This window comes from Triturus cristatus, chromosome 7 (assembly GCF_964204655.1).
Source record: "Triturus cristatus chromosome 7, aTriCri1.1, whole genome shotgun sequence".
Classification (NCBI taxonomy): Eukaryota; Metazoa; Chordata; class Amphibia; order Caudata; family Salamandridae; genus Triturus; species Triturus cristatus.
The window spans coordinates 1822190543-1822204894 of NC_140590.1; the positions used below are offsets into that span (position 1 = coordinate 1822190543).

The 14352-nt window shown below is 42.3% G+C and overlaps 1 protein-coding gene across 1 annotated transcript; it reads left to right on the forward strand.

Moving 5' to 3' along the window:
* Positions 1-7862: 7862 nt before the first annotated feature.
* LOC146813279 (olfactory receptor 5AR1-like) lies at positions 7863-8792 on the forward strand. Its single transcript, XM_085615356.1, has one exon. It carries the CDS (start codon positions 7863-7865, stop codon positions 8790-8792), a length of 930 nt encoding a protein of 309 aa, XP_085471482.1.
* Positions 8793-14352: the final 5560 nt, after the last annotated feature.

Consider the following 14352-nt stretch of genomic DNA (forward strand, 5'->3'; position numbering starts at 1 on the left):
TTTGGTTTATATAAACAAGCGCGCGCTTATTTTCTTGATTGTGACATTTGCCAACAGATTAAACCTTCTACTGTTGCGCGCCCACCACAAACACAGTTGTACATATCTAATAAGCCATTTGGTTGTGTTTATTTAGATCACTGCGGTCCTTTTTCTTCTGATACTGCGTACAAGTATATCTTGGTTGCAGTGGATTCGTGCACACGTTTTCTTTGGGTATGGCCACAAAGGAGTGCTGACTCGCGGACTGTCATCAGGGATTTGCGTGTCTTTGTGGGAACTTTTGCGTGTGGTACCTTCCATTCTGATCAGGGCCCTGCGTTCGCCTCTAAGGCTTACAAGGAGGCTATGAGAAATTTGGGGGTCCTAGTCAAATTTTCGTCCCCCTACCGACCTGAGGGTAATAGTGTGGTGGAGCGAATGAACCGTAACTTAAAGCAATCATTGACAGCACGTGTTTTAGGCACAGGCCGGAACTGGCTAGCCCATTTGTATAACGTCCAACGTGCACTTGATAATCTCCCTAGAAGGTCTCTGGGTGGGCGGACCCCATACATGATGCTCTTCGGAATCAGAATGTTTGTTCCGGACCTTGATGGTCTAGACATGGCGGCGTCGACCGCACCCTTTGACGTAGATGATCACTGTGCTGTTTTGAAGACTCTACAAGAAGCCAGAGACACTCTTTCGAAGGAACACTTGCCCTCCACGTCTGAAGCTGAGGTTCAGATACCGGTAGTCGGCTGGCTACCCCGAGTTGGAGACCTGGTCCGTGAAAAGGTGGAGAACAAGAAGGAGTTCGGCCCCTCTTATCGTGCACCGGTTCCAGTGCTTGGAGTGCAGGGTACAAGAACAGTCATTTTACCTCCACTTCCTGGTCGAAAAGAAAACAGGTACATCTCTATTGAAAATGTCAAACTTCAGCGAGTGGCCGATACTTCTTAGTCTGACTCCAGCAGTTTCATGCCAGACGATGCAAAGAAATTCAGTGTTGGTTCCTGCTTCTAACACCTTGTCTGATGTTGCCATCGAGATGCAATCAGTTACTGATCCCTTGCTACTACCACCGGCTGGTGGTTTGCCCGAAGAGACTGAGTATGCTTATCCTACACATGGTCACTCACCTGTTTTACAATCTACGGCGCTTGGCCAGTTCCGTTTCTCCTTTGACACTAACTCACTGCCCTCAACTCCCCCATCGAACATTGCTGTTTTTGTAAGCTGGTTTAAAAGACATTTTTTGATAACCCCTTGGACATACATCTGGTTGTTGCTTTTCAGTATTTTTTTGTTTATGTCCATTGGATTTGTAATAGTTTTTTTCCGTTTGGTGGATGGCCACTATCTCAAAGAGAGATCGACAATTAGATTTATCAATGGAACTTTGGCCCCCCACTCCTCGTCACACATCATGAAAAGAGACCAGACTTTTGTGAATATTACTGCCTGGCCCGTCTTGGATGGAATCGCGTGGGATGCTGTTAAATTCCAGATTCATGGGCCTACAGAGGTCATTAATGTACCTAATGTATTTCGTGTTTCTATGGGCGATGTGGTTAAGCAGAACATACGTTCTGATGATTGGGATGTACACGCCATTGAATCACTGTTTTCAGATTTGAAATATTATGCCGCTTTTGATGCTGAAGATTTATATGAGAATGCGGCTAATTATGCGGAACAGTATTGTTTTCAGCATTATGGCAATCATTTCCTGCATAAAGCGAATACGTTTAGAAATTTTGTGAATTTTACCCAATGGGAACACTGTCCCGCTCCCTCTTTCGGCAGTTCACCTACATTGGTTGATAAGTATACTTATTTTACCGGTTTCAGTGTTTCCGACCCGGGCTCCTTTTATTTTAAGGTTATGCCTGAGTCTACCTCAAAGTTTAGACTAACTCACACCAAGTTACTTTATTCTAAGTCCTTTATGGACGAGTTGTCAATCAAAGGTTATGATCTATGGAAGGCTACTATTGATCTTAAGTCGGTTTGGGGTTCCAAACCATGGCAGGTTCAGGGAACTGAGGCTTTACATCGTGCCTGTCTTGTCCCAAATCATATGTTGTTTTTAAATTCAACCATCTTCCAAACCACCTGTTTCGGATTGGCCACTTCTAAACAACTAAAGTCACCTTCTGTGCCGGATCTGGGCGCTTACCCCAATTGGGTTAACCACACAGATCTGTCCCTTCCTGCTTTGCAGTCATTAGTTTCAAATACATCTTTCAATATTTCGAAGTTTAATAGTGAGGGTTAGTTAATTTGGCAAAGCAGTTCTGATACCTGTCAACGTCGTTTTCTAGGGCTACAACCAGGGTATACTCAGGTACGCGTAGACCCTAGGTTTGAGTCGTCACATACAGTAACTACATACTCTGTAGGAAAGTTATGTCAATCCTGGCTGCGTCATTCCACCTTGGCGTCTGTCAAATTTCATTTATCAAGATTACATGACAAAATAGATTTGAATGATTTTGTTAAAGGTCCTGTGGGTGGCAGAACCAAAAGGTGGACGTATGCTATTTACAACGAAGTCTGGAAATTGTCGCAAGTTGAGGCGGCTTCCAGGTTGAGAGCTATTGACCAAGCAAACATGGAAAAGGTATTAGCCGTTATAGATAACAGCATTAACACTCTCTCTTCGAGAATTTATACATTAGACAATATTGGTTCTTCAGTTGTTGATATTGTGCATGATGATATGTCTGTGTTATATCATGGTCAAAACCAGTTGCGTTCTGTTATGCAGTTTGCATGGACATTGCAGACGTTAAAGGCAGGGAGGGTCCCTTGGGACTATTTAAATACTACATCTTTATTCCTTCCCTTTAACCTTACTGAGAAGCAGCGGTTCATGTCCATGAAGGATGCTACATATTCATTGCTGCATATTGAAAAATTGGAACCGTTACCTTTCTCTGTGGCGGAACTAAATTCGGCCACGTGGTCAGTCCACGGGTTGATCACTCTCCCGTTCGCGCTTTTTAAGTTTACGTCTTGTATGAAACATTATGCTCTGGGTAGATATGAACAGCTGGGCACCGCTTTCATACATGAGGTTTGGTCCCTCCCCTTTACGTATAGATGTACTAGAGACGATACTGAGGTTTATCTGAAGGGTGAGGAATGTACCACGACACCAGATCATTCCTTGGTATGTAGGCACATTCAGTTACACGGTGCATGCAATGTACAAGCCCCAAATTTGGCCTGCGTCCTACGAGGTGTCCCAGTGCCTGTGATTACGCCTTCTTTCATGCTGCTTGCAAACGGTAGTTATTTAATTTTGAATAATGAAGCTTGCTGCGGGATGTTAGTGGGAATCCCATATATAATAACTGTATCGCAGAGGGTTGTCTGCTGCAATAATGTTCTCTTTCCACCCCCGCATGGGCGGCTGGATGTTTCCATCTGGCCTTCGATTCCGACCTTGAAAGCAGAGTTCAACAAGTTGAGCAGAATAAGAGCTCTATTGTCCCAAAAAGAGGTGCCATTGACTTCCTCTCGTGAAACATTTGTCCTTCACGTTGCAAATACTCGCACTGAGGTGCAGGCGCTTTTGAATACTGACCTCCCCCTGCATTTTGGAGCTTTGATCCAAACAATTTTCAATGCCTCGTCCACGACCAGCCTGGCTCATTTTTTTAAACTTGTAGGCTCAGGCCTCGTGACCTCTTTCCAAACTATTTTTGGTGTGATTCCGGCATTTTTTCATTCTATTTTCTCGAGCATCTTTGGAGGTGTTCCGCTGATTCTGGCACTGGTGGCAGGAGTGCTACTTTTTCTTTTCATACTACGGAATGGCTGCTCTCTCTGTGCCACACGAGCGCCTGCCCCGTCTGCATCTTCTTCGTGATAGGATGCTTGACTATTATGGTACTCTGCCATTGGCGACTTTGAGCCTGGCATATGGATTATCCTTCAGGTATTCCTATTTCACCTGCGTGCAACCTGTTTTTCACTGCCTGGATTGTCCCTTTGAATGGCCTCTGGATTTGTGCTTGACCAATACGGTGTCTCCGGTGCCGGATTTCGATCGACTGATGAGGCCCTTTGTGTCTCACGAGTTTGCCTGTTCTGGTGTCCGGATTATGGCCTGTGGTGCGGCGCATGGTATCCTGGGTAATTGGGACATCGCAAAGGCTGCCTACGACTTCTTAGCTATGAGCTATCTGGAGGAACAGTTCGGTTGCCCTCTGATTGTGCTAGAGGCTCCGTTTATTGAAGAACACGTATGTTCCTTTTCTTTACTTAATTGGATGGCTGAGACTTTTAGTGGCCCTGCAAACGATTTCTTGTTGGAAGCAGTTGCTACGTATGCTGCATATACGTTCATGGATTGACTGTGCTGTCGTCCATTTTAACTGTGCCTTTGGACGGCTACCCGGCCCAGCATTTCTTTTTATTTTTTTCTCTTCCCGTTATTCGTTTGAGGTTTTTTGATTTTTTTCCCCTTTTCTTTTTTCGTTTTTCAGACTTTTTTACGATCTAAAAGTTTAAGTTGGATACACCTTGTTCTGCTCTGTCGAAACTGAACTCTGCGTTCTTGGTTTTTCTTGCCTATTAAATAGTGCTTCGATCAAGGGGGCATGTAGTGAGGACTCCCTTAATACGTACATACATTGTTAAGTTAGCATAACCACGTTAGATGTTAGAAAACCATCTTGCTGCTTTTGCGCACGACACTGCGTTTACATGTTATCCCTTAAACAAACTGCTGACTTGAGCCTTGCCTCACACGAGAGCAATCTGTTGTTACCATCCCGAGCTCTGCGCAGCGACCTTGGTCTGTACATGGTGTGACAAACAGTCTGAGTTATTACACAATGCATGTTTTCCACTCTAGGTTGATCGACCCACTATTTAGCCATAACACACGAGCAGCTGCAAATACCTGAAAGTTGGTGCTTTTAATATCACAGACATCATGTTTATTATTCAGACCGAAGACGAGCCTTCCTGCGAGAAGACTCCTGTGGCTCCTGTGATGTGATTTCACTCAGCTGATCTTTGAGGTATGGGGTCCCCTATTCAAGCCTAAGAGACCTTCTACTAGCCTAATAATAATATTAGCTTCTTAATAAAGGGAAGGTGGTAGTATCCACTGTCATTATAATATGATCACCCCTTTTATATTCTATGGTATTGTAACGATGCTGATGGTTTTGATTTTAATCATTTGTCTGCTTGTATTAGCCAAAGTACTGCATCTTAGGACACGTGGTCTATAAAAATACTCTTTTTATTTACACCGTGTCTCTGTTGATTCTTGTTGTGGACTGATGTGAGAATAATATACGAACAGGTATTTCCGATTCCCACCATTCCTGAGAGTACACTAAGTAGCTTGTTCTGGGTTGTCTTTTCATTGGGATCTCTGAGCCGAATCTCGGATAACGAATGGGACACTTATGCTAGCCGGATACTGGGTTCTGGGTTCTGAGGTGAGTTTCTGGTACACCACAATTCACTGAGGTCCTGGGGTTCTACGCATAGTTCTGTGTATAAGCAGAATCCCTGCAACAATATATCACTACGACACTTCTCTGCCGCCAATGCGCCATAACCTTACACCTGCCTCATAGCAGGCGTAAGGGTGACGCAGGCCCTTTCACATGGGGCCTGCCCCATGTGAAAGAAACATTGCTGGAGTTGCGTCAGGCTTCCGACACAACTCCAGCAATGTGCCACTTTTTGCGTCGACAGATACGTCAGTAATACTGCCGTATCTGTCATTCATTGCGACATGATGCGTCATATTGTAAATATGACGGATCATTGGTGTCGCATCGCTGCTGTCACACTGCAATGTGCCACTTCTCATAAATGAGGTCCTAGATGTATATGCTTTGCTTCTTCTATGCCCACTTTATTGCCAATGCCCCCAAACTCCTGACCGCCACTCTGCTGGCATTAATGCAGCCCTCCTTCACATCACATACCAAGGTTGGTGGCCCCTGGGAAATTGTTTGTGAGTACCCATGACCTAGAATTTTACATTTTCTTGCAATGTTGTTGAACCAGGGCAATTTATTGGAGCTGTGACTTGATCAGACACATGCAGGGCTTTTAGATAAATAGCCAGCTGTGCTTCCGTCCCTAAGAGGACCCAGTACAAGATTGGCTTGAGGGTTAATATACCTTCAGTCAGTGGCTGAGCAAGGGGGAGTTGGGGGCATCGGTCATAGGGCAGGAATCTCCAGCACCCCCCCCCCCCTCGGTTGTACATGCAGCCACCTGGCGGCAAAAGCAATGACCGCCACGGGAGAGACAACGTCTAGCTAAGCTGCTGCCTCCTGTGTTTTTCAAGCCAATTCAGCCCTTGGTGCAGCCATGGGGGTCCTAGGTCCAAAGAGTAATAAGAAATGGAAACATTGTTTTTGGTTTTTCTCCATCTGTGTGTCCCCCTAGCTCTGCCAGCTTTGAGTGGGCTTGGATAGAAGGCTCCATTTACATTGACCACATTTGTTGCAGAGCTGTAGGACAGTGTTACAGTATTAGCTCATAATAACTTAGGGCTTTTCCTATCTGCTAGGCCAAGTGTAGTTTCTCATCACATCTAATCCCCAGATAACCGTAGTAATGTAGTCATTCTAGAGCCCTGACAACATTTTAAATGTGTTTTTCGGATTTCGCTCTGAATTCAATACATTAATAAAGTTGGTATTTTGGGTGTAAATCATTGTATTATTTTATTTGAAGCCTTTGTGTAGCCGGTGCATTAATAGTTCAGTGCAAATCAATAACACAGTCTTGTTTGCAAAGAGAAACATTGGCATTTTGTCCCACCCTTGGCTGGAACATCCAAGTACAAAGCTAGAAGGCTTTTACCAATATAATTCATGATCATACTAAATAAAGTAGGAGCTAGCTAAAACGCAACCTTCGCTTACACCACTGTTCTTTTAAAAAATGTTGGCTTTTCCTTAGGAATTTTATACAAATTGTCTCAGATAACCTTCTGAAGCTCATTAGGACATGGCTCATTGACAGTCACAAAAATATTCCAGTTGTCTTATTAGGAAAGATTGGTGATTATCACATTTGTGAATCTTATCACACACCTGCCAACCTGCTCCGCCTCTACCTCACCTCTGATTCAAAGTTTTATTTATTTTATGCATAGCACAAAAAGCAATTCTGGAGAAAGCGCTTTAGCAATATTTATTTGCCGAGTCCGTGTCACATGATTTAAACAAGGTTGAGTTCGGAACATCTGATCTTGAGAAATGATTGTACAAACCCCTCATCCCCCAACATATGTCACAATCCCTTCAAAGTTGTAGGGCTGGATTCACAGAGGTAGCTTACACTTTGAACTTTACAATTTGGAGAATTCATAAACCCATGGTGTAAACTCACTACATATGTGTAAGCAACATGTCTCCATCCCTAAATATGGCAATTGGCTAACTCTATTGTAGGTGGATGACATTCTCTTTAAATCTCTCCATGAGCCTCCCTAAACCCCTCTTACTGCTCCATAATTCCGTTCACTGTTGTAGAAAATGTGCTCCTTCTTTAAGTCACTTCTCTATATACTTTTTGACATTTACTATTAAGACCTATACGTGCGTGTGCTGAGACGCCACAGTCAGGATGGAGAGCTCTGCACATACACATATTGGTCCTACGTAGGTGTAAAACTCTGCACGTAGTTTGTGAATTGCAATTTGTTGTATAGTACTAGAAATTTGGTGAATAAGGCCCATATAGTTAATGGCTAGCTGCACCTTAAGTTCTGTATCACTAGAATGTCCAGTTAGCACTTTCTTTAAATGTGATATAGTCAATATTAGGATTCCTATTTTAATTTTAAAATCAATGTCTTCCAGGAGATAAAGTACGAAGAGAATATGGAAAATCAAACAACCCTGAAGGAATTCATAATAGTTGGGTTTGTTGTTCGACCGGAGCTAAAGTCACTACTTTTCACAGTGTCTCTATTTATTTACCTTTTAGTCATCTCTGTCAACCTTGTGATCATAGTGACTGCAAATGTGGAACCTCGACTGAAAACTCCAATGTACTTCTTTCTCCAGAACCTGTCCCTTTTAGATATTTGTAGCACAACAGTCACTTTTCCAAAACTGTTGGCAATTTTCTTAGAAAAAAGCAGGGCTATATCCTTTGCAGGCTGCATAACCCAGATGTATTTTTTTCTGTCTTTCACAAGCATAGAAGTCTACCTTCTTGCAGCCATGGCTTATGATCGCTTTGTGGCCATCCACCACCCTTTACGATACACTGACATCATGAACAAGAGATCCTGCCTTCTTCTGGCAGCTTTTTCCTGGGTGCCTGGATTTCTGGACATGGTTCCCCATGCTGTCTTGGGGTCACAATTGTCCTTTTGTGGTTCCAGACTCATCAACCACTTCTTCTGTGATCTCACAGCTCTGATGAAGATTTCCTGCAGTGATCCACATGATGTTGAAGCTCTGATTTTTGTTGAAGCTATCTTTGCAGGTCTCATTCCCTTTTCACTAACTGTTACCTCTTATATTTATATAATTCGTGTAATTCTAAACATTCGCTCTGCTGAGGGGAGGTACAAGGCCTTCTCCACATGCACCTCTCACCTCACTGTTGTCACTGTTCTGTATGTGTATATGTTCTGCATATATGTGCGTTCTGCATCCTCCTATTCACCAGATAAAGACAAGCTGCTTGCCATTGTGTACACTGCTTTCATCCCAATTTTCAATCCTCTGGTTTACAGTCTTAGGAACAAAGATATGAATGAAGCTCTGAAAAAACTCATAGGTAGGAAAGCAATTGCATGATCTAAGATGTGTTATTTATTGAGCAGATTTTCAAAGCTGCTAAAGCCCTTTAAAATATATATATATTTAAGACTTTCAGGACGTCACAATTTGATTTAACTAGTGAATGTCTTTTATTAAATATTGATGGTTTGGAATTTATGTTGTTGCATGTACCCACCCTCTCAGGACACGTCTATGGGAACAACACACTGTAATGCGTCTGTCTCCCAACAGCATTAGTCTCATTAAGAAAGAGATCAAGAAGGTAGCTTTTTGGTGACCTGGCCATGAGCTTCACATTTAAATGGGTACTTCCCTAACAAGAGTATTGTTTTACGGGGCCATTTTAACTCAAGATCCACTTTATATTTATGTGCTTTTAACTCTTACTTAACATGTGATTTTTCTGTGCTGCTGTTGAATTTGACTTTGTGATTTTTTAATAGTGAATCTATTGAAGGCCTTCAAGGCCGCGTTCTTATGCTTTGGGCAGGGGAGCTTATCAGAGCAGGAGCATACATTCTGGTGCTTCATACCAATTATAAATCTTTGCTGCATTCTCACTTCCTGTCAGCCATATTGGTGGGGCCGTCAGGTATGGAAGAAAACGCTCTAGTTGTTGACACATCCTGCCTTCCCCCCATCAACAACAGCATATAAAGGGGACCGCTGCGCAAGTGCTTGTCCCACTTAGATGGCTACTTCCCTAACAAGAGTAGTGTTTTAAGGGGTCATTTCATACTCTAGATCTAGCTTATTTTTATGAGTTTTTAACTCTTACTCAACATGTGATTTTACTGTGCTGCTGTTAAATTTGACTTTGTGATTTTGCCGTAGTGATTCTATTGAAGGCCTTCCAGGCCATTTTCTTGCACTTGCACTTTGGGAAGGGGAACTGATCAAGGCCGGAGTGTAGATTCTGAAGCATCACTTGAGTTATAAATCTTTGCCGCATTCTCACTTCCTGTCAGCCATTTTGGTGGTGCGCTAGTTGTACAAGGCAGAGCTCAAACTTGAATTCCTTCCCATCAATACCAGCATATAAAGGGGACCAATGTGCAGACGTGCCAAAGGCAATACCATCAGTGTCCATCTGTGCCTGGACTGTGAAAGGCACCAGGAATGCTGCCCCTCCTATGAGAAATTGGATCACGTACTCTGCATCTACAATACTAAAATTGAGGCAAGTCCCGCACGAAGATTGCTTATCTTTTTGGTTTTCCTTAAAGGCTCTCTGCCCTGGATAATCACTGCTTAAAATGTCGGCTATAAATTGTCACTTACTGGTTTGCAAACATGTTGAGTATATGAACTGATCAAAACAACTTACCCGAAGCGGTATTTTTTACTGAAAACTGGCTCAATCCTGCTATTACAGCCAAATTCCTTGAAAGGGGCATTCCATCCGCAACAGCCCTGGAATTAATGTGTAACGCTGATCTCCTTTCCTGCAGCGAAGGATTGCAAATCCCACTTCAAATCAAGTCATCCAGGTATGGGTCTCAGGCTACACTAAGAGATCCGGCAGATCATACACCCACAATGCTCTCAGAGTAGGTGTAGTGATCGGTAAGGATATAGATATATATAGAAATAAGACTGTCATGGTTAGGCTGTTTATTCTTTGCACGTTCGTAATGTTGGTTACTTTGCTTTGTTTCATCTGCCTAATATGCGCAGCTCACTCTTTTTATGCAAGATTACTATTGTTTCCATAAATATATTGAAAACCTTATTTGTATTGTTTCTATGTTCAACACAGGCATGCATGAGTAGACAATGAAAGGGGTAAGATCTGTTTGCACGATTCCCTTGGGATCATATTGTCATGTTCGAGGTTGCCACAATCACCTGCCACACCAGGAAGGTTAGAGGTTCGGATGAGGCACTGTTAGATAGCTAGGAGTTACCCAACAGTCTCTGATGGTGTAGAGGGACTCACTCCCTGCATTTTGAATTCCTCTTGTCCTAATACACAGTACTACCTTTTTTAGTGAGAACCATATAACACCTTCTGGCGCTACTCTCAGGCTACAGCATCCAAAGATGTGACAGACCTTTCGGCAGGGGTGGTGGCATAGCAATTATTCATAAATATGTAGTAGGCTGTAGCATGGTTGCTTGCTCTATGCAATATTGTAAAAGTGCCTTATTTCAGATATCTGTGAATAAAACCTTTTTAATTTACAAATTGCCTGACCCCACCAAAGCTTTCAGAATAGTTTTAAGAATGGTTCTTCTATTTGGATTTCTACATGTCTACCAATAAAAATGGTACCCCACCTGTGTGGTAGGTCCTTGCACCTGCGGCACAAAATACCCCAAAACTTGACCAAAGAGACATCATATTTCACCCAGCAGAATCCATATGTTTTACAAGATGGCAGCTGTGGATTTTGTGCCCCAGTTCAGCCGGCATCTATGTAACCAGCAGTTACTACTGCCAAAGCAGAAGTAGGCCCAGCACCACACATGGCCAGCCACTGATAATGCAATACCCTCCCATAGAAAATATTAGAGGCAGTGACGTAAAATAGAACCGCATTAGAAGAAATTTAAATTAAATAGATTATTTGGACTTTTTTAATTTAAAATGAAATGTAACTTTACTATAGTCAATTTAAATTAATTCTACAGAAAATGATTGCAATTTATAATACATAATAAATAGTTTAAACATTTTTTGTTAATAAATCTTTGTGAAATAATGTTAATGTAATTTAATATATTTAAATGGATCATTTATTAATCATTTAAGTCAAATACTGCTGTAGCATTTTGATATTGGGTTACAACTTCAAAAATATATAAAAAGAATTTTCAATAACATTTCAGCAATTTTCTTCAAATTAATAAACTTAGGGGGTTTTCCCAATACTTTACTAAATGGAGATCTTTGCCCTGAAGGTAGAAATTCATCTATGGTGAAAATCTCTCCATGGTAAAGTATCGCAGATAACAAAAAAAATTAAGTTGAAACTAAATAATAAAGAAAATCTTCATATTAAATATTATTGTAAATTCATGTTATATGTTAAAATTGAATGTAGAACAAAATTAAAAATTGTGATAGCATTAATAACTTAGTTTAGATTCTAAATTGCTAAAGGAATGATCACCAGAATGAGTAACACTAAAAAAAGAGAAACTCAACAAGTGATAACAAGATTTAGAGAGTGCTCACATTTTTACCGAGAACCCAGCTGCTGAAATGAGTTGCCATCTCAGAGACGAATAACGGCAGATAGTGTGATTAGGAACAGTTGAACTCCACACGTTTGCACCTACAAGCTGTAATTACTGCCAGCTACACTGGTTCAGTAGTAATTCTCCAATTTTCTGAAGAGCAAGCAGCATCCCTGTTAGAACAAAACTCCATAGTAAGCATCAATCAAGCTGAACATTTTAAAAAATTCATAACAATAGGGTTAAGGCATTGTTATTCTTCTCTTTCCACAGGCCCTCTTTCTGCTTCAGTGCTAATGATAACAAATTTTGGCCAGCGTATAGTGTCTACCAGACTAATGTATAAAAACATGAACTCCTCCTTTACTCTTAATATGACAAAACAAGGACCTAAGAGTAAACTAGTGACAATACACTATTGTGCCTGCGGTGGCTCTTATTAGGAAATTAATTCCAATGGTTTAAATCATGTTCTACACTTCGTCTCCCACTAGATTGTGCAGATGATGACTATTTTAGCCAAGGTTTGCAGAGATTGGGGCGCTTCTTTCGGTATTCTCTGCTGATAATGACCAACTCTTCCTGATATTTTTCACTTTTACAACCACATTTTTTTTATAATTTCTTAGATATTGAAATCATTCTAGAAAGCACTCTTCACAGCATTTTTAAATGGACCATTATTCTGAGGGTCAATCAATCAATCAGTCAATTAATCAATCAAGGGCTTATACAGCGCAAACTACTCACCCGGAAACAGGTCTCAAGGCGCTGAGTTTCAGAGCCAGGTCTTGAGGTCCTTTAGAAACTTAGGGAGTGATGTAGTCTGTTGGAGGTGGAGGGGGAGGGAGTTCCATGCCTTGGCCGTGAGGAGGGAGAATGAGCACCCTCCTGCTCTGGTTTTCTTGATCTGAGGTACCACCGCGAGGGAGAGCTGGGCCGAGTAGAGAGAATGCTGCGGAGTGTGTAACCTGAGGTGGTGGTTCAGGTTGGCGGGGCAGGTGTTGTGGAGGGCCTTGTGTGCGTAGGTGAAAAGCTTGAAGGTTATTCTTTTCTCAACAGGGAGCCAGTGTAGGGTCTGTAGGTGTTGGTTTATGTGGCAGTGGCACGGTAGGTTGAGGACTAGTGTGGCGGCTGCGATCTGGACGTTCTGGAGTTTGCGGGTGAGGTTTTCGTTGATTCCGGCATAGAGTGCATGGTCTGCTGATCTTGCACAATTTCATAATAACCCAAGCAAGCAGATTGCAATCTCATGTCACATAAAGCCTGAGATGGGAATCTACTCCAGGGCTTTGATAGCCTTTTACCAGTAGAGAGCAAAAAAAGCTGCTCCCCCATCACATGCAGGCACTGTGTGATGGGTGTCAAGGAAATACCAAACTCACCTGAGCACAGCCAAACGCCTTGGAGTTTATATTTGATCCCTATTCTAGACTACTCTTAGCAGAGTCACAATCTCTGCACAAAGCACCATAGCCCTACAAAAAGCGTAAGCAAATAAAGACCATACAAGCCTATAGAATAAGAAGTATCCCCCTCTTTGCACCCTACAGACGTGGTATGTGATGCTGTCCCACTTTCAAAGGAGAGTGGAAACAGCAGTGTCAGGTCTACACTTTTGGGTGCTGCCTGTGCTGTAGCTATCACTGGTGCAGCAGGCCCTGAGTCACTGGAACCCAGGGGCTATTAATCCAACTACAACACAGTTATGGCTATTTATTTCTACCCATCTAGGGGGGGAGAAACCACATTGTCTTTGCTCTCAATAGGGCCTATGGAACCCTTACTACACAACAAGGTTCTGCTGCCAGGACGTGGAACCAAGGGCTGCATTCAATGAAGGTTCTATCGTATGCACCCACACCTTGTAAGCATGTGATGCTAATCAACCGGTAGCGCTGATTCTCCTAAACATATCAGCTGTCTGTGACATGGTTGACCATCATATCTTGCTTAATAGATTACAAGAATAATGTCTGAGATTGCATCAAGTCATTCTCGCGGCAGATTCTTATAGGGCAATATCCCTGTTAAATACAGATTACAAGGTTTTCTCAGGGATATTGGCTGCCAGGGTAGCCAAGATTATAAAATGTGTTATACATAGTGACCGGAGAGGCTTTATTCCTGGGATGCAGCTCAATAAGTTAACTTTCGTAATGCTTGGGAAGTGGATTTACCAGTAACTGCTGCGGTAGTGAACGCCGCTTAGGCCTTTGACCAAGTTCACTGGCCTTATCTTTAGGAGGCCCTAAAGACCTTTGGATTGCCTAATAATACAATAAAGGCTGTCCAACTCCTATATCGTTCACCGAGAGCAAGAGTTCTTGTAAATGGGGAGTTTACGGATTGGTTCACATAACGCGCAGAACAAGACAGGGGTGTCCCCTGT

Excerpts from the sequence above, each read along its gene's own strand:
- LOC146813279 (XM_085615356.1), top strand. The coding sequence starts at position 7,863 with ATGGAAAATCAAACAACCCTGAAGGAATTCATAATAGTTGGGTTTGTT.